The sequence below is a fragment of the Pelmatolapia mariae genome, linkage group LG15 (genome assembly GCF_036321145.2).
Source record: "Pelmatolapia mariae isolate MD_Pm_ZW linkage group LG15, Pm_UMD_F_2, whole genome shotgun sequence".
Taxonomy (NCBI): Eukaryota; Metazoa; Chordata; class Actinopteri; order Cichliformes; family Cichlidae; genus Pelmatolapia; species Pelmatolapia mariae.
Window position 1 is genome coordinate 4661344 of NC_086240.1, and position 24785 is coordinate 4686128.

The 24785-nt window shown below is 40.8% G+C and overlaps 1 protein-coding gene across 4 annotated transcripts in view; it reads left to right on the forward strand.

Annotated features, from left to right (window-relative positions):
- LOC134642893 (1-phosphatidylinositol 4,5-bisphosphate phosphodiesterase beta-4-like) overlaps positions 1-24785 on the forward strand; it is a 66319-nt gene that overhangs the window by 28576 nt on the left and 12958 nt on the right. For all 4 annotated transcript variants that reach the window (XM_063494959.1, XM_063494963.1, XM_063494960.1 and 1 more), the window contains 20 exons: positions 6519-6616; positions 11659-11739; positions 12972-13031; positions 14573-14716; positions 19331-19410; positions 19500-19553; positions 19666-19747; positions 19837-19937; positions 20400-20457; positions 21416-21524; positions 22102-22312; positions 22439-22532; positions 22693-22772; positions 22888-22972; positions 23073-23163; positions 23250-23345; positions 23581-23729; positions 23971-24057; positions 24170-24314; positions 24474-24558. In XM_063494959.1, the coding sequence (XP_063351029.1) occupies positions 6533-6616; positions 11659-11739; positions 12972-13031; positions 14573-14716; positions 19331-19410; positions 19500-19553; positions 19666-19747; positions 19837-19937; positions 20400-20457; positions 21416-21524; positions 22102-22312; positions 22439-22532; positions 22693-22772; positions 22888-22972; positions 23073-23163; positions 23250-23345; positions 23581-23729; positions 23971-24057; positions 24170-24314; positions 24474-24558 (1976 nt within the window). In that variant the 5' untranslated portion in view covers positions 6519-6532. The remainder of the gene's footprint in view (positions 1-6518; positions 6617-11658; positions 11740-12971; positions 13032-14572; positions 14717-19330; positions 19411-19499; positions 19554-19665; positions 19748-19836; positions 19938-20399; positions 20458-21415; positions 21525-22101; positions 22313-22438; positions 22533-22692; positions 22773-22887; positions 22973-23072; positions 23164-23249; positions 23346-23580; positions 23730-23970; positions 24058-24169; positions 24315-24473; positions 24559-24785) is intronic.

Sequence of the window (24785 nt, forward strand, 5' to 3'; positions counted from 1 at the left end):
GTTGATTATATTGTCCTGTGAATGTGAAGCCTATTGTGCTGTTACAAGGATGCTTTTTGTGTTATAGTCTTTGGAAGTGATTGTCAGTCCTATTAAACTGATGAAGGTTCACTCTGGCTTTTGGTAATACAGGGATTTGAGCGAAATGTGCAGGAAGAAAATTGTTCTCAGTCGCAGGGGATTTGTTTTCCAGTGAGTCAGTCCAGGTGAGTGGTTAGATATGTGTGTCCTAAGATGGGTTCAGCCTCAAGGGCAGTGATGACCCTAATAGTGAAAGAGGAAAATTGATGGTATTGTTAAAGGAGAGGCGGCGTAAGATGCACACACGATGGCTGCAGACACCATTGAGGAGTAGCTGTTCTTGTTTTGCTCTTGCAGTGTGGTGTCTGCATAGCGATAACAAATCTAACAAATCTTGCAGATGTCTGCACGGACCCTCACATTCACCCTCTAATCATGGAATTTACATTAGATTTTTGTGGCCTTCTCTATGTAGGCTTCCTGTATGTGTTTATTTTTTCCCAATCAAAATAACACTAGGGTGTACTGCCAGATCCAAAATGCTTCCAAGACTGTGCAAAAAAGCATGCATGCCATCATTTTCAGGCTCAAAGCCGCAAGACAAGATAAATATGCTAGATGAATACATAAGAGGACACGATATCACTCTGTGATATTTACTGTATAGATTAGAGAGCAGGATGCCACAGCGAGTCCATAATAGAACTGTATGTACAAATGCAGATTTGTACATAGGCCAAGCTTTGGAAAAATACAAACCATATTCCACTATCATGCCAGACGTCAGTGTTACAGTGTGTCTGACTTTCACAGCGTGGGTGTGGAATGGAAGCAGAAATTGAAATATATGTTACAGTGTGTGCATTCTCGTTATGTCCACAGAGCTTAGCTGCTTTAAGTTTAAACAAACTTCATTCTCCTGACACTCCTAAGTTCCAGAAATCTTAGGCAACTGAACATATTATAATTAAAGTGTGCACATTGGATCTTGTGGTTTAAGTGATGCACAGCTCTTACTGTGAAAATTCCCTTTCAACAGACTTTTCCCCTGTATTAACAGTTTGGCTCTCAATTTGAAAATGTCAAGCATCCATCCATCCACTTGTCCAATTCAGGGTCATGGGTGGTCTGGAGCTTATTCTAGCTATCATAGGGTAAATGACAAGGTACACCCTGGATAAATGACCAGACAACCATTCTCACTCACTTTCATCTCACATACTTAAAACAGGTCTGTATCATCAGGTCGTCTAAATAGTGGGTGTGTACGCTATGTGTGCAGAAAATGAGAAAATAATTGAATTAAGGCTGTTTTTGTTATTGATTACTTTTTAATTACTTAAGCCTCCCTTGTTCTTATAGAACAGATGGTGGTTTCTAGTCATGTGAAGCTGAGAAGCTGATGTTTTGCACCTGTTACAGTAATATTTCTGACAAACACTGCCTTTCTGGGGGGTTTTTTTGCCCAAGCACCTGGTTTTCAAGTCTGCTTTTTAAAAAATGTGATGCGCATAACTGTGTTCTTGACCTTGACAGGCACACACACTTGCCCAGCTGTTTCTACTTAGTTTTAATGAAATCTTTTCTCAGAACTGCGCGGCAATCTACATAACTCTTAAGCAACATCTGTGGTGGGATATTTTTGTTTTTTTTCCTGATAGCTGATACCTGAAAAGACGTCTGATAAGTAAAAGACTGCTTTCATTTAATCTGCACGTACCATTCCTTAAATAGACGAGCACCTTCCACTTGCTCTTTAATGTCATGGCAACAGCAGGAGGGCTCAGCATCTGGTAAACCAAAAACTGCCGTCCCTCACTTCCACAGGCCCCGAAAGATATAAAGCCATATAAGGCACGCACAACACAGGTAGATACAGTATATCCTCTAAATCTGACAACCTTGATAATGACACAAGGAAACCGTTCTTTTCCTCAGCTGGCAGCTACAAAAGAAAACGATGACATGAAATAAGAAAATAAAAATCTGGAAACTGAAATACTTTTTGTCTGACATGAATGCAGTAAGACTGACAGTGAATCCTCACAACAGTATCAGCAAAAACATCAGATGATGATGTGTTGAAAGATCAAACAGAACACATCTTATTATGTTTCCTCTTTCAGTTTCCTGCAGTTCAACTAAGTTGTTGTTAAAGTTTTAGTCCTTAGTTAATACCTGTTGTTGTTATTATTGGTTTTGTGATTATTGTTACAGCCATGATACATGCTGCTCTCTGTCTGTTGTTCACTCGTGTCCATTGGAGCATGTCCCCAGTCAACCCTTCCACCACTGGCTGACTGATGTAGCTGTAGCCTAATTTTAGTTTATGAGGTGTGGGACCGCTGGGTGTTACCCTAGCTGCCATTTTAGAAGAGGAGGCTGGGAACAGTGTTCCTCACGGGGCTCCTATCTATCGTAATTATCTCTCTGTCAGGGGTTGGATAGGGGGCTCGGACCTCACCGACTTCCGCTAGCTTCCCATAGCTCCTCACGTGCGCACTCACACTTCTAGAAGCTCAGAGGCCCAGCGTGCACACTGGCGTGGCCTTATAGGACCTCAACTGCTGCACTGCTATTGGACAGATTTCATCCCGCTGAGGAAAATGTTATCTAATGCATACTGTTGAGTGTAGCGAGATCTAGGCTATCATCAGACAGGAAAGCACAGTCCAATTAGTCCAAATTAGAGATGTGAAATGTCCTATATGAATGATTTTGAATCTGTTTTACAGTGTATAACATTTCCGTGTTTCCCTTTTTGATGAGTAAACTTCTGTAGTAAACTCTACTTTTGGCCAACATAGATGGTGGAGGACTTGGTTTCATGGTTGGCTCCTTTTTTTGTAAATAAGTAGATGTATTGACCTGGATACTATACCTCCTTTAGCTGTGTGATATACAGCACAGCAGACCAAATTGACTTAATTTGCATAAATTAAAGTGCAGTAGCTTGTTTTTCCAAATTTTCTGGTGTTATCCACTGTCTCTGTTCAGCTATGGTGTCTTTTGCTGAACCTGCCAGCAGCAGTGAGATTGGCTCTTTTTTCTGAATCATTGTACTTTCAAAATGACAGCATTCAAACATCCCAGAAGCCTTGCATCATCTGCACTTGTCATGGCAGGGGTGGACTGTAGCCCACCCAGCCGGTAGTCTTCTGTAACCCCTGTTGATGATGTGTCTGATCTGCGTTCCCCACATCAAAAGCAGACACCCCCCCTCCGCTGTACTCACCACTCTGATCCCCCAGCCTCTGTCACTCACAGCTGTGTCACTGTTCTGTGTCTCTCTGCCCACCACTGTTCTGTTTTATCTCTATGCTTCTCATGCCACTCTCTCCTCATCTCTCAGATCACATCTTTCTGCCTCTCAGTGGGTGTATATCAGGCTCTTACTTTTAGTGCACTGATTTTATTATTTTATTTCTGCCTTTCACTTTTCCCCGTGCCTTCACATCTCTCACACTGACTCTCTGTCCATATTTCTTTCCCCATTACCCTTCCTCAGTTCCCCTATTTCTCATCTCATCCATCAGCATCCAGTTTCCACTTTGTGTATATGCGTTTAATTTTCTGTATAGTAGAAAATATTCTGTAGCGCAGCAGGCTAAAAGATTGGTGGATGAAAATCAAATCTCCGCAGAGTATTCCCATAATGACTTAATACCGGCTGAGCTCTTAGACTATACATAGTATGTCACGTTCTCAAGTGCACTTCTCCCTCTCACTTTTGCTTGACACATTTGAGCTTGACGTAGGTGGAGCCTATATTTGGGTGGTGTCATCAGCAATATTACAGTTACCTCCTCCCCTCCCTGAGCTGGATGTCTTACGTGATGATACACGTGCAGGTGTGTCACATGAATGAAGCCTGACTCTCTAGTATTTGGAGAGGAGTGCAGTGCCCATCCATTTGGTTTCAGGGTCCTAGATAAATGCAGGAGGAGGAAATTCCTTTCTCGCATACTCTTTTTATCTCTGTGATATGCTCAATTTGTGTTGCTCAGGCCCACCCAAAGTCTCATTTATAGGATTAATTTATAACATTATGGTTGTTTTTGGAATCCAGAAGCGATGATAGTTGGACATGAGGATGAGTTCTTTGTTATTAGCAAATAATAGCAAACTTGGTTAGCAAGGTGAACCAGTAGGCTCTATGTACATTATTGTGCAGATTTACATAAGTGCTTATTTAACACATAAAAACATGCATATATATACAGGTCCTTCTCAAAAAATTAGCATATTATGATAAAGTTCATTATTTCCTGTAATGTACTGATAAACATTAGACTTTCATATATTTTAGATTCATTACACACAACTGAAGTAGTTCAAGCCTTTCATTGTTTTAATATTGAGGATTTTGGCATACATAACTCATGAAAACCCAAAATTCCTGTCTCAAAAAATTAGCATATTTCATCCGACCAATAAAAGAAAAGTGTTTTTAATACAAAAAAAGTCAACCTTCAAATAATTATGTTCAGTTATGCACTCAATACTTGGTCGGGAATCCTTTTGCAGAAATGACTGCTTCAATGCGGCGTGGCATGGAGGCAATCAGCCTGTGGCACTGCTGAGGTGTTATGGAGGCCCAGGATGCTTCGATAGCGGCCTTAAGCTCATCCAGAGTGTTGGGTCTTGCGTCTCTCAACTTTCTCTTCACAATATCCCACAGATTCTCTATGGGGTTCAGGTCAGGAGAGTTGGCAGGCCAATTGAGCACAGTAATACCATGGTCAGTAAACCATTTACCAGTGGTTTTGGCACTGTGAGCAGGTGCCAGGTCGTGCTGAAAAATGAAATCTTCATCTCCATAAAGCTTTTCAGCAGATGGAAGCATGAAGTGCTCCAAAATCTCCTGATAGCTAGCTGCATTGACCCTGCCCTTGATAAAACACAGTGGACCAACACCGGCAGCTGACATGGCACCCCAGACCATCACTGACTGTGGGTACTTGACACTGGACTTCAGGCATTTTGGCATTTCCCTCTCCCCAGTCTTCCTCCAGACTCTGGCACCTTGATTTCCGAATGACATGCAAAAGTTGCTTTCATCCGAAAAAAGTACTTTGGACCACTGAGCAACAGTCCAGTGCTGCTTCTCTGTAGCCCAGGTCAGGCGCTTCTGCCGCTGTTTCTGGTTCAAAAGTGGCTTGACCTGGGGAATGCGGCACCTGTAGCCCATTTCCTGCACACGCCTGTACACGGTGGCTCTGGATGTTTCTACTCCAGACTCAGTTCACTTCTTCCGCAGGTCCCCCAAGGTCTGGAATCGGTCCTTCTCCACAATCTTCCTCAGGGTCCGGTCATCTCTTCTCGTTGTGCAGCGTTTTCTGCCACACTGAGGTGTCTTGATACAGCACTCTGGGAACAGCCTATTCGTTCAGGAATTTCTTTCTGTGTCTTACCCTCTTGCTTGAGGGTGTCAATGATGGCCTTCTGGACAGCAGTCAGGTCGGCAGTCTTACCCATGATTGCGGTTTTGAGTAATGAACCAGGCTGGGAGTTTTTAAAAGCCTCAGGAACCTTTTGCAGGTGTTTAGAGTTAATTCGTTGATTCAGATGGTTAGGTTAATAGCTCGTTTAGAGAACCTTTTCATGATATGCTAATTTTTTGAGACAGGAATTTTGGGTTTTCATGAGTTATGTATGCCAAAATCATCAATATTAAAACAATGAAAGGCTTGAACTACTTCAGTTGTGTGTAATGAATCTAAAATATATGAAATTCTAATGTTTATCAGTACATTACAGGAAATAATGAACTTTATCACAATATGCAAATTTTTTGAGAAGGACCTGTATTATCTGAATCACATAGCTTGGATGGGCTGTTATTACAATTTAAAAACTCCATTTTATCAGGTAGGTCTATTAAAAATGTTCTAAATAGGTACCAACACTACACAGTTGATTCCAGTTAGCTGACGTGAAGCCTAGCTAAAGACGCCTGTGTTGGCAACCTCGACAGTCAAAGCAGCTACAACCCCAAAAAAACAACCTCAAATGGGTGAATTAAAAAAACAAACAAACTCATTTTCTGTACAGCTGTTGTTGTTTTTTAACTCACTTTTTGAGATCGTCTCAAGTGGACAGTTGAGGTACTGCAGCTTTAGGCACTTTGCCATGGGCTTCATTTTTCAGCCCTGGAGGTTCCTGCTTGGTCCCACGCAGCGGTTGTCCTCTGATGTCATTTGCCCATATTCCTTTTGCTTGTTCTATTTACTCTGTTTCACTGCTAATTGCAGCTCCATAGCAGAGAGGGTGCTTTAAATCTCTGAAAAATCCTAAATGATAAATCAATATTTTTCCTAAATTCTGTCTTTGGAGCTTGTTCATTGGTTGGTTGTTATATATGTAAGTTGTTCTCACTCTCTCAAGAGGATATTTTTGGATGAGCCCCTGGAGAGCGAGCATCCTTTTCTAACATACTCTTTGTCTGTGTTTGTCTCTTTCCTTGTGTGTCTACTCCTCTTTTGTTTGTTTCTCAGATTTGTGAGCAGCCATGACAAAGTCCTACGAATTCAACTGGGAGAAGCACCTGCCTGAGTTCATGCAGGAAGGCGCCTCTTTCGACAGGTTTGATGAGGTAAATATGACACTTTCCTGGATTGAGTAATTGATTAAAAATAAGAGGCTTTTAGTATTCTCAGTGAAGTGGTGAAAGTTTAGCCAATGCTAAGCTATCTGTTTGTAAGTGTTCCCTGCTGATACCACCATAGATTATTTGCTCTGCCCTGTTATCATCCTAGACCTTAATGACTGTGCCCGGCTCAGCCATTAGTTGGACAAATGCACACATCCACACACGGAGCAGAGTCTTTGTTTTCATACATTTAGAATACCAAGTTTTAAATGAAGTTTTAGTCTCTAAATGTAATGATTTATATTATGCTGCCTTTGTTTTTGTTTTTTTTCTCAAAAATATCCAAGACGGGTCCACAGTGCAACAATGGAAAGACATTTATATTCCCACACCATGAGTAATACAAGCGCACACATACACACAGAACAGAGGCCTCGGTTTATATCATCACTGGTGTAGTCACAGTTCTAGCTGTAGACAGGCCACATTGATCAGGCTCATTAAGATGCTTCGGCATGGCGACTGCTTGTCCGCAACACGCCCACTGAGGGTCTTAAGTAGCACACTATAAAAAATTATGCACATGCTAAAAAAGTTTTAGGATTGCCATAATTCCAAAGAAAATTGGTTTATGTAAGGACCAATTTTAGAAATGCACAAAGTGGGGAAAGGCGGCAAAATGGGGGTGCCTGCATAACTGTGTTTATCTCTCTGACTCTGAGAACAGTGCTGCTTTCATATACAGTCACTCAGGCGTGCAGAAGCTCCACTGCCACATGACATCATTGCTTTATTATATGCCCTAACCCACTGTAAGAAAAACCTACGAGTGCTGATAAAAGAAAATGATAAGCTTAGAGGCTTTTGATTACCGGTTCTCAATTCCAGTGCCTAAAGATGCTGTAGCAAAACATAAAGACAGATTTTCAAGTAAGACGTCCCAAAAAAATAAATAAGCTCAAAAAGTGTTTTGTTAAGAGGAGTTGTGCAACTCTTTTAATGAGCTACAGGAAATGTCCTGTGGAGGCTCTGCTGCAGCAAAAGAGGATTTACATGAGCCACGTGAGATCTCTTACTTTTTCACTACAGTGTGAAATAGAGCCCGACCAATTATAGGATTTTAAAGGCCAATACTGATACAGGCATGTGGTGATTTAAAAACCCAATATGGCGATGTATCAGCTAATTTTTTTTTCTTTCAGACAAACAAAACTTAACAAATGTTTGGGAAATCTGTTTATGTGCAGTTATTTGTTTACTCTTTAACACTGTGGCCAACTGCTTGGATCATTGCAACGTGTTGCCAACAGTTGCAGAGTGCCCCCTCATACACGAACTGTGCAACATCAACACACAAAACATAGTTGAAGGTTGTTTCTTCTATTTCTTCTTCAATTTTGTCATTTTAATTTTTTGGCCATTATACATACTGATATCAGCAGAGCGACAAATAGCTAAAATTGGCTGATCATATCGGCCAGCTGACATATCGGTCAGGCTGTAGTGTGAAATCTGTTATTGTTGTTTAATATTTTTAGATTGATTGATTATATATGTGACTTAAGCACCATTCCTGCTAGGTTATTCTGTCTGTACTGGCTCAGGACCCAGTTTGGAGCTGCACAAAGGAGGATGCAAAACACCACCACAAATAAAAACCAGAAAAAATGTGAGCTAGAAAATATAAATAGATCATTTAAAAGCTGAAAAAAAAAGTTGAATTATAACCAATAAATGCTCAGTTACAGCCACAAGCAAATTCATTGCTTCCATATATCTTTGTATGCACTTGCATGTATGTGACCACCACGTATATCCTCCTGCCTTTTTTTTTTTTGCCCACATTTCCTCAGACAAACTTAATCAGGACACCTAGCTAGGACATTGGACGAGCAAAGGCAAAGTGTGTCACAGTCACGCACACACACAGAGACCTACATTTACCCCTGCACACATCAGGAAATCCCCTCAGTCCTCTCCGTTTATGTGGGCATCAGCTGGGGGAGGAGGATCCCTCTTAGGCAGAGAAAAAAGCTTGCGAGTGTACGGAAAGGCATCATCAAATCCAAAGCCATGTCACAGTGAGCGGTGAAACTGGGCCAGCATGCTTCTGAACAGAGTCCTCAGTGTGTTGCTGCTGTGAATTTGAGCCAAGCTTAGACAGGACAAGGTTAGGTCTGGCCTGAATGGTAATAAGGTCAAGCTCTGTCAGTCGGTTAAAATTAATAATGACACTTGGGACATACCACTCCCCTCTTAGTGCTGTGAATTTTTCTCATTAATGATTATATTCTAAACAATATCAACTCAAACTGATGCATCTCAGGAGAAAAATACAGAGCTACAGTCCTTCATTCATAAATCAATAGTTATTTTGGTTGTCAGCTCATGTTCCTCGCTGTTATCGTAAACACGAAGCAGCAATGCGTCTCATTTATAAAACACTGTCAGTCATACTTTGTGTCAGTGTGGGCATGTGTTTGTGTTTGTGTGAGCAAAGCACTGCTGCCTGGAAATTACAAAGGATGCGGGGCGCAAGCATCTCAGTGTGCAAAAAGCATATGCTAAACAGCATGGATTTTATTTTTTGCCACAAGAACAGTCTCTAGTGACTGAAGCCCCACTGAGTGACAGATGGTAGTGGCAGGTAATGTGCATGTGGGTCAGTGTGCCTGTATGTGTGTTTGTACGAGTGCAATTCAAAGCTTCATAGGGGACAGCTATTGTTATATAGAGCCTCTCAGCTCATATCGTTACATAAGATGGCTTTCTAAAACAACTTAAGGTCCCCAGAATGCTTTCGTTGCCATCTTATTCATGTCCTCGAATAGATGGAGATGTTTCCAAGTTTGCGTCTCACTCTTTGTTTTTCTCTTTAGCTCTACACTCTGTAGTGTACTATGGATTTTCAATAATTAGTTTGTATCCTTTAATGAGATATTTCATATGAATTTGTCCTCTTTAAGAGTCCAGAGGCATTGATGTAAAAGGTGAAAGATATCCTATGTAATCCATTATGCAAATAGCCAAAGAGCTTCCCGTGTGTGTGTGTTTCATTCATTATCTCACTGAGTGGAAATCAATCATTTAAGATCTGGTTGATGTTTGGTGTCCATGGAAACTATGCAGCCTCATATTGACGGCTGATGAAGGTAGACTGAGACGAATGAAAACAAATGAGACAGAAAACACACATAAGCATTTACAGTCATGGCGCAAAGAAAGCACACCCTCTTTGAATTCTAAGGTTTTACGTATCGAGGCGTAATAATAATAATCTAACAAAATACAAAATGGAAAACTCATTATTTATTTAATGATAACTAAGCCAAAATGCTGGATTCCTTCCATTGCTGCTTGTTTTGCAGCCACAGGACCTGAGCGCTTTGGTAGACGGATGAGTTCATGGTCTCATGGACTCACTGACTGCAAAGTATTCTAAAATCAAATGTGAGGGCACCTGTCTGACAGATAAAGTTCTGCTTAAACTGGGTCATGGAACAGGACTGTGATCACAAACACAGCAGCGATTCAAAGATTCAACAGAATGACTGGAAAAAAAATCAACTTGTTGCAATGACCCAGTCAGAGTCCAGACCTCAACCTGGGTTAAATACTGTAGTGGGATTTTAAGAAAGCTGTGCATAAGGATATGCCCACAAACCTCAATGACCTAAACAAGCATAAATAGTAAGCCGTAATTCCTCCACAACAATGTGAGAGAACGATAAAGTCACAGAAAAGATGATTTCATGTACTGATACTGACAAATTTACAGAAGGTGTACTTTGTTTTTGACTGTACTTGTTAAAAGCATCATATATCATATTTATAGATACAGCTGTTAAGCCTACACCGGGCAGATTAATTATCACTTTCTAATATTGATTTGGAAATTTAGACCAAGGGTAAAAGACTTCAAAATGATCTGAGGATCTGTGTTCAAAATAAGAGGCACGATCAATAGGCAACACACACACACACACACACACACACACACACACACACACACACACACACACACACACACACACACACACATATAATTTTAGACTTACTACAGTAAAGCTAAAAGCAGTGGAATGTGATACTGTTGTATGTCCTCAACAGTTGAGGTTTATCTGAAACCATCTCCTTCATCGAGGTGGCTATATATCTAACACCGAACACTCTGTCACTCTTCATTCAGATGAAAGAGACTCAAGCTTTTATCTGCACTTACAGCAGTCTCACTGTTTCCTAAATGGAAATAAGATTATTCTTGTGAGGGTTTTTTTGAGGGTTTTAGATGTCAGGGTAAGAGCCAAGTAACAAGCCAGCTCAGTCCTATTTGCAGCTGCGTATCTCATAGCAGCAACATCCTGAAATAATAAATCACGTGTGTATGAGTGTGTACACGAGTGTGTTACACTGTTCCCTACTGCTAATATTAGAGTGACCCAGCAGCCTTCTCCTATTCTAGTTTATTTCTCTCTTATGTTTTTAGCTTTCTCAGATGTGTTGTTTGAGTGGAGTGGGGAAAAAATACACATATTTGTCGGCACACACACAGATCTTCCAGCTGATTGAATTGATGGTAAGATTGTTTGGGTAGGACAAGGTGGCTAAGGTTAGTCGATTTCCTCCACCAACACTCCTGTTGAACGATGTGTGCAGTAGCATCACAGTAGCTAGGCTAATACACTTTTACCTCCTGTTCGTCTCTATAACCCGGAAATGTGTTCCAACTGCATTGATGTTTGCATTTAACAGCTAAAGGTGGTCACATTAATCTGCCTTAGACAACAGGCTTCATCTCCCCTACGGGCAACCTGCGTGTACATACTGAGCGTATTTGTGCATTCTTTGTGAAAGTATGTTTGAGTGTGTGTTCTTAGACAGGCAGGTATATCTTGTAAAATGAATAAGAGCTACATCTGGTTGTCTGATTGCATAATTCCTGTGTTTGTTAAACAGGTTGACTGTTTAATGTCTTGCTGTGTCAAATAAAACCTTTGATTAATATGGCCTCATTGCTTAGAAATAATAATTTTTCCTCGCTGCAGGACCCATACATCTTTGAGCCCAACTGCCACATGAAAGTGGACGAGTACGGTTTTTTCATCACCTGGAAGAGTGAGGGAAAGGTACGACTTCCACATCATGACCCGTGTGTATTCTAGGATTTTCGAGAGGATCCTCTAAATAGAAATGTATAAGACAGGATCCACATGGAGTAGGTAAAGTATTTAAAAAGGCATGCAAGGGAAGAGTCAGTTGTTTTTATTTTTTTCTGTATTTCTGACCATTTGACTCTGAAAAAGGTACATGCAAGTAAATAAAAACTCTATAAATGAAGCACATTAAATATATGTATATAATATAACAAACTTAAAATATAGAGAAAAGATTTAAGTGTAAGCACTAGTATTTAGGCTAATACTGATTAGCATTGGGCAATAGACAATGTTTATCAGATGTTTATCCGATAGTTGGATTAATTTGTTGCAGATATGTTCAGTAGCTCTTGTTGGATGATTTTAAACTAGCTAAGATGAAGCCTAGCACATAGGACCTACCTACAGCTGGCTAGTACTAAAAACTGCAGTTTTTAGTACTAGCATGGTCTCATTTGCCAGCCACTGGATTATAACATTCCTAAATTTTTTTGTGACTGTCTAAAACCCTCTATGAGGTGCATCTGAAGTTCCTCTACTTGGAAAAATAACTCTGATTAGGATGATTTGTTTTCCCATTTAGTGGTTTTAGAAATAGTTCGGTGGCACACTATTTGTGTATTTCTCAGAAAGTTCAGAAAATATACAAGCATGCACCGAACTTTCATAACTTCCATTTTACTGCTAACATTTTGCAAATCTTGCAATAGATTTTGATATTAATTTCCTCCCCCAGAGTTACAAATAGTTTAGCAGCATTCATTTCATGCACACCTTCTGCAACTGGGGTGAATGGAGTCAGGTTGGGCCCCAAAGGTGATCAGGCCTCTTCAACTGATGTTACAAACTGCGGCAGTATAAGCCTCTCTGTTCTCAGGAGCCCGCCAATGCGCTGGGACCCCAAGCAGCTGCATGCCTGGTGGCAAAAAGCACCTCTGCAACAGTCCAACCTGTTAATATGTTTATCCTCATATACTGCAGACTCGAACTTTGTAATTAAATCAAATGGTGTTAAAACAGCTATTCGCAACGCACAAAGGAGACTTCCTCATTTCTGGGTTGCAATCACCCATGTTGCTGAGAGGTTGTGGTGCTTGTGCTTTGCTGACTATTAGAAATTGTTTTTCTTCTAGACTTTTATTCTCCCCCTCTTCATCTACTTCTTTTTTCCCTTTCTTTTCATCATTTTTGGTCTCCTGCAGGAAGGTCAGGTTCTGGAGTGTTCTCTCATCAACAGTATTCGCGTTGGTGCCGTCCCAAAGGTAAGAACTCAGGAGAGACCATTTCTTCACTTCTGCCTTCACAAAATTCACACTCTCACCCTCCGCATCAAACATTCCATCTTTTAGTCCCACAGAGGTACTCCTGGTAAAATCTAGAGAGACTGCCACTTCAGGTTATTATTCATGCCTAAATTAGCCAAGGCTACAGTGGCTTTTTCTATCAATATAATGACTGTTTTGGGACTCCCGGTTGAGTTCTTACTGCTGAGATTTGCTTTCAAATACAGATTCACACAGGGCACTAGCAGAACATAAACATGAAATATTCAGCTCATCAATATTTATACAACTCTGAGTTTCGCCACAGGTTCTTACTGAACTTTCTCGCAGCTGTGGATTGTGCTTTTGACCGAGAGAGTAGTATTGAAAAATTGTTCTTTCAGCTATGTGGTGATACGCTGTCAGAAAACCGCTGGGTTATGGAGTTCATACTACAGGAATAAAAGATCAACGGTATAAGATGTTCTGTCTCCGTCAGAATGACTTTTCCTTATCCCATAATAGGAAACGGACTCTAAAATAGCCATGGTGCCCTGTGAATTATTACAGCTGGCAACCAATCAGTTTTCTATTAAGCAGTTACAGAGGCGGATATGCACAAACCCAAACCACATGGTTCCTCTGTATATTAAATATCGATTCATGCTATGTAGCCTTGACAGTGACACATTATATTGTGGTATTTAGCGTCATACCAGCTATATGAATTATGAAAGCTGTTATTGGAATATCCATGGGCATGCTGCCTTCTAATTTGTATGCAAACCAATTAGAAGGCAGAAGCCTAACAGGAGAGTCTCAAGTCGTACTGCTGACAACAGATTGGAGCGCCTTTGTTTGGTCCTGTGTGGCTGTGTGTTTATGTACGTATGTGAGGGCACGTATATAGATTCTGCAGTCTGATGGCGGCTCATGCGCCCTATGCTGTTCTGTACAGTGCAGACAACTGATAGCCGGGCTTCTCCTCAGAGGCTAACATGGTTACACAAGCCTGGAGAGCTGTTTCAAGTAATCCAATGAGAGAGAAGAGATGAATGGGATTGGATGATTGCAGGCTGAGATTTTAAAGTGGCATAGCCTGTTGCCTGTTGCTGTTAATTCAATCACGTAACATATAAGCATTACTATCTTCCACGGTGGCAATGGTGGCAGACAGGAAATCTGATTGAGAAGATGAGAGAGGAAGGAGTGGTGTTTTTGATAGTGAGAAAATCCTTTTGTGGATTTTTCTGTTAAACTGGTAAAACAGACATTACAGTTATATCAGGCTAAGGTGTGCTGGGATGTAGTTTATTCTGAGAAAAAGAACTAAAGGTCTATAAATGTTGAAATATTTCCCCTACTTAAACTTAAAGCAGCAGAAATGCTTTCAAACATCTAAAGAGCTCTGTTGCTTAATTATTCTATCTTATCTTTTTTTTTTAGTTTTATGTTTAGGTCTCCGTCTTAGCATGTAATTTTGATCAGCTATTTATCCATCATTTCTATACTAATCTCTGCCTTTGATGCTGTGTCCTCAGGACCCTAAGATCCTGTCATCATTTGAGGCCACTGGAAAGACAGAAACAGACTTGGAGGGTTGCATCATCTGCATCTGCAGTGGCACAGACCTGGTCAATCTCAACTTCATGTTCATGGTGGCAGAGAACCCAGAGACAGCCAGGGTAAATGCATGCCCTCCCCATATTTCTGCTGCTTTATACAAACGATAAAGATGGAGTGCTGACCTTGAGATTTGATTGGAGTGTTGCAGTTTGAAATATTTTGACAATATAACAGATGTAATGGACAGCTGTGTATGCCAATATACCATGATTTTCTTCACTCACAATATACCTTTCAGTGACAAAAGGCACTTATGTAGCTTCCGGCTAATATCTAACTTGTGACACTTTTTAAGTGCATCACAGGTTAAAAAAAGGTGTTTTGATGAATTTAGATGGATTTAATCAATGGCCACAAAGCATATGTAGTCTGGACAAAAATTCACTGTAAACTACATAGACTGTATGTAAAAGATGTAAATGATGTAGGCACCATGACGTCACCCACCCGGCTGTGAAGTCCTGTTTTGATGCCTTAAATATTAGCATTTGGGGCGTTTCTGTTTTGTTTTTTTGTTTTTACAAGTTGTCAACCAATCCTAGAACAATGGTTAGCAAAATGCATGCATAGATTGTATTTACTTAGCAAAACAGGAACTTCTTAGATGGCTCTTGATACAATTAACCACACAGCATTAAATGATGTTCCACAAGTCACCCAGGCCACAAACACATGTGAGTGACGTGAATCCTACCAAGCAGTTAGTTGAATTGGTGTCCACCTGCCAATCTTATCAGTCAGGCACTTAGCTTTAAGCTTTAAGGTGAAACAGACCTAAAACAAAAATCACCTACACAGAGCTGTTATGGATGGGTAACTATAGACCAAAGTTATAGTTTTTTGTCTGTCAGGTTGTGAAATTTGACATTTTTGTTGGGAGTCTACAGGGAAAGAGTCACGTTGGGCGTCTGCCTCGTGTGGCCACTTATGGAAGTACAGTTTTTGGTACTTTGGCATGTGTGGATTTTTAAACCTTGGAGGTTGGTGCTTAGTCCCGTCCAGGCATTATCCCGTGATAGTGTCAGATACCTGCTATCCTGCAGCCTTCCCTGTTCGCTCTGTCTGCCTACTCATACTGTACACATTAGAGCTCCAAAGTAGAGAGCACAGTGAGGCTGCTTGTAGGAGCTTAACCACTACTTCATTTTTCTGCCCTCGAGGTAAACTCTGCTTAGCACCTGTCTGAGTAATTTCAACATTTCCACAACAATGTAGATGTAAAGATTAAAAGACCACCCAGCCACAACAGATTCTCAATTCAGAAAGGAAAGCCAGGGTTAATATGCCAGCTCCTACACAAGGCCTTGATTCATTGAATAAATAGATGCATCTGGAATGATTCACAGCATCTCTGTTCTGTATTCCTCCTGCTGCTTTCGCTGCTGCTTTTCTCTTGTTGTCTTGCACTTCTTCATTGTTCTATATTTGAAGAATGATGACTTGGATGAGCCCCAAAAATAACCTGCTACTTTTGGCATAATACAAAAACATCACCGTAAGAGAAGTTAAAGTCAGTGTTTATTATACTTCAAAAAAGGTGTTTTTTTTCTTCTTTTTCCCCCCTTGACTGAGTCCTATAAAAAGACTCCAAGTAGGAATATCTGGTTAGTCTCAATACTCGTTTCTGTGGAAGGAAAGAAGTTCTATTAGTTCCTGTTCAACACACAGACAATACTTCTTTGTCATTTCTATGCTAGCTTTGGTATTTTCATAGGCTATGTTGACAGCATGCAATATAATGAACATGACCATAATTGTGCTCAATCATTTTGGTAAAGATGAAGATTTGGGATTAAAAGAAACTCTTCATATCTTTAGAGGACATGTAACCAAAGGAAGAACCACTTTGTCACCTGGAGTACGTTTTCTCAGCCTGACAGATGTCTGCCAGATTAGTTTAAAACATATGACTTATACTTTATTTTCTTTTAAACACAATGGCAAATAATAGTTTGTCATTCACAATAGTTTCTGAGAAAAATTAAGAGGTGCCACAAAACAACAAGAATGACTGAAAATCAAAGCACCACGCTAGCCTTGACTAAAATTTTTTGATATTTGTCGCTGACTTTCCTACATACTCGATGCAAATGACAGTCAGTATAATTTTAAAGTCATCAATTTTAATTGAACAAACCTCCCAAAGATAAATGTTTTTGCAAAAAATAAAATAACACAAAATTCTCTGTTCCGAATTATTATGCACAACAGAGTTTCAAAAAAGAACTGCAAATGGTCATTTGTTGAATTTGCAGCATTAAGAGGTCATATCTACTGAAACTAAAAGCTATTTCAATCAAAATATCTTAACAGGCCGAGTTGCATGTTAACATAGGACCCCTTCCTTGACATAGCCTTCACAATTCTTGCATCCATTGAACCAGGAGAATTTCTGGTTGGATTTCTTTGTAAGATGTCAGAATCGCCTCCCACAGCTGCTGTTTTGATGTGAACTGCCTCCCACCCTCATAGATCTTTTGCTTGAGGATGCTGCAAAGGTTCTCAATAGGGTTGAGGTCAGAAACCACAGGAGGGAGGATGGAAACCACACCATGAGTTTCTCTCCTTTTATGCCAATAGCAGCCAATGCCACAGAGGTGTTGTTTGCAGCATGAGATGGTGCATTGTCATGCATGAGGATAATTTTGCTATGGAAGGCACTGTTCTTCTTTGGGTACCATGGAAGAAAGTGGTCAGTCAGAAACTCTACATACTTTGCTGAGGTCATTTTCACACCTTCAGGGGCCAACCAGCTCTCTCCCCATGATTTTGCCCCAAAACATGGCTGTGTCACTTCCTTGCTGATGTCGCAGGCTTGTTGAGACATGGTGGCCATCCAACAACCGTCCACTACACCATCCATCCAGGGTTACATGGCAAATTAGTAAACAAGACTGTTTGCAAATTAACCTTCATGTATTTCTTGGCCCACTGCAACCGTTTCTGCTTGTCAGTATTGGTTAGGGGTGGCCAAATGGCAGGTTTATGCACAACTGCAAGCCTCTGGAGCAGGGGTGCCCAATCCCAGTCCTCGAGAGCTACCGTCCTGCAGCTTTTAGATGGATCCTTGTTCCGACACACCTGAATCAAATGAATGGCTTGTTATCAGGCATTTGCCAAACTTGATGGCATGCTGAAGAGGCAATCAAACCATTTGATTCAGCTGTGTTGGAGTAGGGATGCATCTAAAAGCTGCAGGACAGTAGCTCTCGAGGACTGGGATTGGGCACCCCTGCTCTGGAGGATCCTGCACCTTGAGGTTCATGGGACTCCAGAGGCACCTACAGCTTCAAATATCTGTTTGCAGCTTTGTAATAGCATTTTAACAGCTGCTCTCTTAATCCGATGAACTTGTCTGGCAGAAACCTTCCTCATTATGCCTTTATCTGTGCAAACCCGTCTGTGCTCTGAATCAGCCACAAATTTCTTCACAGTACGATGATCATGCTTAAGTTTTTGTGAAACATCTGATGTTATCATACCTTATCCAAGGCATTGCATTATTTGACACTCTGCAGCAGAGATTGTTTTTCTTTCCATTATTGCTTTAAACCTGTGGCATGCTTAATAAAGTGGAACATCCTTCTTAAGTAGACTTCCTTTAATTGGGCTCACCTGACAAACTAATTATGTCTGAGATTGATATCAGTGATCCAAAGAGCCCTGAGACACAACACTATCCATGAGTTTAACTGAACACAACGCATGGTGTACATAATGTTTTTACAGATATCAGTTTTTAGAAAAATTTAAAATCACCAGTAGCTTTAAAACAAGCTGGGGGTTTTTGTTTTTTGAGCACAGATCTGTTATTTGGCACCACCGGATTGGTGTTTATTCATTTCCCATGAGAGGGTGTTTTTTTGTTTTTTGTTTTTTCCCTTCATGCTGGTGGGTGTTATAACTGCTGTTTGTGCCACGGGGCTGCCAATGATATTCATGCAGCAGCCCACAGCAGGGAGCACAAACACGTACACTCACAGGTTAAAGTACATGAGCACGTCCCCCACAGTCAAAAACACAGTCCCTCTTTATCTCTCTCGCGCACACATATAGACATAAACGCACCGCGACACCATCAGCATCCCTCCCAGCATGCAGGTGGCCCTACAGTAAAGAGCAGGCCTCAATAGATGACAGAGATATTTACATCAGCGCGCTGCTTCGTGAACACCACGGGCCCAAACAGACTGCCCCTGCTGCACAAGCCATCGCATTTAATGTTTTTATAATGACACCAGTAGATATTTGTTGTGGAAGTGGAGGAGGGTTTAGCACAAAGAGGGACAGACATTCAGAGAGGAGGCTCAGAAGTGTTCGGATTATCAGTGGCCTTTACATGGATGCATGAGGCAGCATATTCATGGGCAGTCACAGGCCTCCTCTAGCTGTTTATCATCACTCCTTGTAGCCTTGCAACAGGTCGCTGTTTATCGCTGTGTGTGTGTTTTTTGTGTCCGTGTTAATGATGGTCCTGTCAAGGCCCCTATCACAAGACTGTTGATTAAAGAGCAATTCATTTGCTTGTTTATTTCCCCAAAGACATTCACCTCTAAACACAATGCAAACTGGGTGCTCTTTTGAATGCTATGTAATTTGTTGTGGTTTTAAGTGGCAGGAGTGTGTATACGTGTGCATGTGTGTCCTGAATACTTGTGCTTGTTTGTTTGCAGAAGTGGATCGAGGGTTTGAGGTCAGTGATTCACAACGTTAAGGCCAACAACGTCTGTCCAATGACATGCCTCAAGAAACAGTGAGTGCAAATCGCAGCACAGTTGTAATAACTTGGCTGTATGCCTTCTTCAGTAAGACGCCTTAATCCTACTTCCTGTTTTTGTTTAGTTGGATGAGAATGTGTTTCCTTACCAACGTGAATGGGAAGATTCCTGTAAGAGGGTAAGAGTGCGTTTAAAGTAGGTTTTTTTTTTTTTTGGGGGGGGGGGGGGGGGGGGGGGGTTATACAATGTCATTCACTCATCTTCACCTTATGCTCCTCCTCTTCTTAAAGCATCACTCGGACATTTGCATCAGGCAAAACGGAGAAGGGGATCTTTCAGGCTCTGAAGGATCTGGGCCTTCCTAGTGGAAAGGTCAGACAATACTGGAAGTCAGATGTGTCTGAGTTTGTTACGCTAAAAGAAAACTGTGAGGAAATGACTCTCTCACTTACCTTTTACAGAACGATGAGATTGAACCAGCAGATTTTACCTTTGACATTTTTTACGCGCTCACACAGAAGATCTGCCCTCGCACAGATATAGAGGAGCTCTTCAAGAAAATGTAAGTGTTTCATCTCGTCTGCTCTTTTTAATTGTTTTGTACCTTAAAAATAATAAAATATCCTCCGAATACACACTTAACAGCATTACCCTTACCCAGCATCGTATTGTACCTGCGTTACCTTGTGCCTGAGTGGAACAATGATATCATCTGTTTAAATATTCCCCAAGTGAGAGCTGCTGCATCATGTTGGAAATAATCAGGACAAATGTTTCTGTGCCTGCCGCACTAACTATGTCTGGACAGCCTAACCTGCTTCCACCGTTCAACATTAATTATGTTCAACCTAATGACAACAGTCAAAGAAGAGTGATGATTAACAAGATACTACTAAAAGCGTAATGTAACTGTAAAGACTGGCTTTTCTAATTTTAACTGACTGTGTGAATGACTGTGAGGGTTTCGATTTTAAGGAGCATAACATTTTGTTTTTGTTTTTTTTTCTAATTAATCTCTCTGCAGCAATGGGAACAAAACTGATTATTTAACTGTAGACCAGTTAGTCAGCTTTCTGAATGAAGTAAGCTCTTTATCATTCATTAACTTCTCTATGTATTTAGCTTGCGTGTGCCCTTCCCTGCAACTCCTGCTGCTCTTACTCTCCTCCTGCTCTGGGGTAGAAGTCGCCCTGCCCCCAGGCCCGACTGCACATTAGTCCACCTTAATCAAATTGGATGGACACAACATTTAACTTTGAGTGGGCCTGCAAGGGCATCTTCAACCACCTCCCTTATTCTGCATGCCCACCGTCATCCCATTCCCCATGTTCTCCCTACCGTGGCTTGCCTCCTTCTCCCCCCCCTGTCTGATTGGTGTTGCCGTAGCAACGGGAGGGTCGAGGTTTCCATCCTGTTGCTTCCTGCTCGGTTCATCTCGTTCCCTGCTGTGCGTATATGTGTTCTGTGGCTGTGCTCCTCTGTGTGGCTGAATACCTGCCTGGTCCTGCTGCTGTGCAGTCACGTGTTTGCGCTGCTTCATGCTCTGGGCTCGCCAATCAGATTAAATTCCCCACCTGGCTCTGTGAGTGGGCAGCGACGTGTTCATGATGTTTGAATGTTTGCTGTTGTTTTTGTAAATGCCACCTTGATTCCCTCAAACACATGTGATTCTTTGCTTTTAAGCAACATTTAATCTCTGCACCTGTTAGTGTGGCTCACAGGTTTTTTTTTATATTGCCGTAGAATAATCACCTTGATCAGTGCTTTTAGTACTTGCTGTATAAATGTTATGTGCCTGTGTGTATACTAATGATATATAGATAATAGTTCTTAAATAGTAAGTGATGAAAGCCAATCACATAGTCCTGAGTTCAGTACCTTTGATCAGGCATAACAAATTGAGAGTGTAAACATATTGTAATAAGTTTGCTCCTATCCTGCGTGTAGCGCAAGATGCGTTTGTCCTAAATTAGATTTGTGCTGGGAAATTACTGGAGACGATGAATAGAGGGATGACTGCGTTTGTGTTTCGCTTCACAGAACCAGCGCGACCCAAGGTTAAATGAGATTCTGTTTCCATTCTACGACCCCAAGAGAGCCATGCAGATCATCGAGAAATACGAGAGAGACGAAGATCTGAAGAAGAAAGGTAAAGAACCGTGTGGGCAAACCAGAGGGAGAGAGATGTTTTAGGCTTTGCTGCCATCTGCAGGTGTTACCTTGAACGGAAAACAAGATTGTTGGCACATTTTCTCCAGGACTAAATATTTATTGTCAAGTGCCAGAGTTTATTTTTCCCCTGTTATCATCATGATGCAATAGTTGTAAACATAGCTCTGCTGCTTTTTAAATACACATTTAGATTCCCAAAAGAATCTACAGTAGTTAAACATGAAGTAGCTGTTGTTTTGATATAAACACACAGGAAGGCATGGCCTGACATTTGCATGCCTTGTGCTGAATTCAGAGTTAGTAATGATAAAAATGTATATATTAATATAATACTTAGTGATAGAGAGTGAATTATAAAAGCCATTTATATTCAGTTTACATTAGAACACTTCTACAAATACATATTACATTTTTCCAAAATAAATAAAAAAATTACAGTAATATTTTCAGAGTTTTATACTGCTTTCACCTTAAAGAAATATTCACAAAGTTTAACAATAAATAATATTCTACCACTAAGTTACGCCCCTCGTGTCCTTCCTTGTTCTGTTCAGGTCACATGTCCAGTGATGGGTTCTGCCGGTACCTAATGTCAGATGAAAATGCTCCAGTGTTCCTGGACCGGCTGGAACTGTACCAAGATATGGACCAGCCGCTGGCCCATTACTTCATCAGCTCCTCCCACAACACGTACTTGACAGGCCGACAGTTTGGAGGGAAGTCCTCAGTAGAGATGTACCGGCAGGTCCTGCTGGCTGGATGCAGGTATTTATGTTAATATGGTGTACTCGGATGGGTTGACAGACACACATGTATCATCCACTGTTAGTGCTAAAGCTTAGTTGCATGTGCAGTTTGAGGACAGAGACATTTCTGTGTGCTTTGCATTAGATGTGTGGAGCTGGACTGCTGGGATGGGAAAGGAGAGGACCAGGAACCCATCATTACTCATGGCAAGGCCATGTGCACAGATATCCTGTTCAAGGTGAACACAAGAAAACAACTTTGTTCAGTCTTTCTGTTACTGCTTTAATGCTATTTCATAATGTAAGTCTGCCCCCTTGTGTTGAGAGTTTGATATAACATTTGATGGCTTGTTTTGATTCATCCTCCTCACACCTAATGTTTTTCTTCTCCTGCCACAGGATGTTATCCAAGCCATTAAGGAGACAGCATTTGTCACATCAGACTTTCCTGTTATTTTGTCATTTGAAAATCACTGCAGGTACATTTATAAGCAGTAAACATCTAATGCATAAGGATTGCTTTTATTTGCATACATTTTTCACAAATAATCAATACATAGACATGATATGTATTTTTGTGACTGTGTTACTTAGTAAACCTCAGCAGTACAAAATGGCCAAGTACTGCGAGGAGATCTTCGGTGACCTGCTCCTCAAACAGCCTCTGGAGAACTATCCGGTAAATCCTCTCTTTCTGATACAAAGTATTTCTTAGAATTTGCTCTAATTGGGTTATACTCATATTTACTTAAGTGTAAAAGTTCTTTTCTCTTTGGCAGATTGAACCTGGGCGTCCTTTACCCTCTCCAAGTGAGCTCAAACGGAAAATCCTCATCAAAAACAAACGCTTGAAACCTGAAGTCGAACAGAGTACGTATACAGCACAGAGACAGCACATCTATTATGTGATTTTATGAGATTTGTCTGTCTTTAACATGCGTATGTGTGCAATACAGAGCAGCTCGAGGCCTTCAAGAAACACATGGAGGCAGGAGAGACAAACACCCCTGCTATCATTATGGGAGAGGAGAATGAAGACGACACAGAGAACGGTCAGATGTCTGACAGTCTGTGTTTCTATGTGAAATAATAAATCGTAGTAATGTGCGTGACAGCCTCTCTTGTACAAGCAGTAAGCGATGGGTTTATGCTAAAAAATGCAAAGTAGAACATCAAGTGCAAACACTCGTTAAAGTAAATGCACCAAGGAATAAGTAAAATATTAATGTTGGAGGAAAAAAATCAGCTTTGCTATTGATTTGTGTTGTTCTGTATATGTGAGCGTAGGAGAAAAAGAGGCAGAGGATAAGGATTTGAATTCAGAGGCCCCCAGCAGTGTTTCTGAAGCAACCAGCGAGAAAGAATCCAACAGTGTTTCTCAGAGTAATGCTGTCAGCTCAAGGAAAGATGACGAGCAAAGCAACAGTATTAAGAAGGTAGGTTTGAGTGTCGACTTGCTACTGAAACACTAAAACAAATCTGTGGACATTGCAGAGAAGCACTCTGGTTTGTTATACATCCCCGGCAGGTGAGATTAAAACAGCTAACTGTAACAGTTTTTTTTCCTGTACCATTTGCTAAATATAGGACATTGGACTACTATGGCCCAAATTCAGTCAAATCTACCACTAACACGAAAATCCCATTAATGGGTGTTTTGTATGGATGTGTTCTTAGGTACCTGAAGATGAGGTGACAGAGATATCTGAAGCAACCGACGCCACAGACATCTCTGAAGCATCTGACCAAGACAACAACAAGAAGGCAAGTGCCCATCCCGTCCCCTTTTTACCCCACTAAAAGCTGACTGCTGTCTCTGGGCTGATGAATAAGACTAGGTTATTGAGCCATGTGTATGTGTGCTTGTGCTGTGCAGACTGTAGATGTGGCAGAAGACTTAGAAGAGGCTCTGATAGCTCAGTACACCTATGTGGGAGCCACCACTAACATCCACCCGTATCTGTCAGCCATGGTCAACTATGCACAGCCGGTCAAGTTCCAGAGTTTTGATGTAGCTGAAGGTGAGAGATTTAACTTTTAGCTCTCATTTGAATTTAATTTGATTTTTTGTTTTATTATTGCTGTGGATGTAAGAGCCTAATCATAGAACAATCAGTCAATTACTGCCTGACAAAATAAATGTTAATCAACTTTTCTTTTTCTTTTCTTTTGTTTTTCAGAAAGGAATATCCACCATAACATGTCATCTTTTAACGAGTCAGTTGGCCTGGGCTATCTGAAGACTAATGCCATTGAGTTTGTAAAGTATCCTTTGAGCATTTGTCAGATCAGCCAGTTGCATTGGATTTTTCTAGAAAATAGAACAGCTATAAAAAAAAAAAAAAAAAAAAGGACGTCAAGGTAGGAAAAATGTAGATACATTTAAGTTATCGTTACAGGATGTATGTTAACTTTAATCAGCATAACATCAGATTTCACCAAGTTTAGGTTTTAAGTTTAAACTCTATGAGACTTTAAGGGAAACAGCTCAG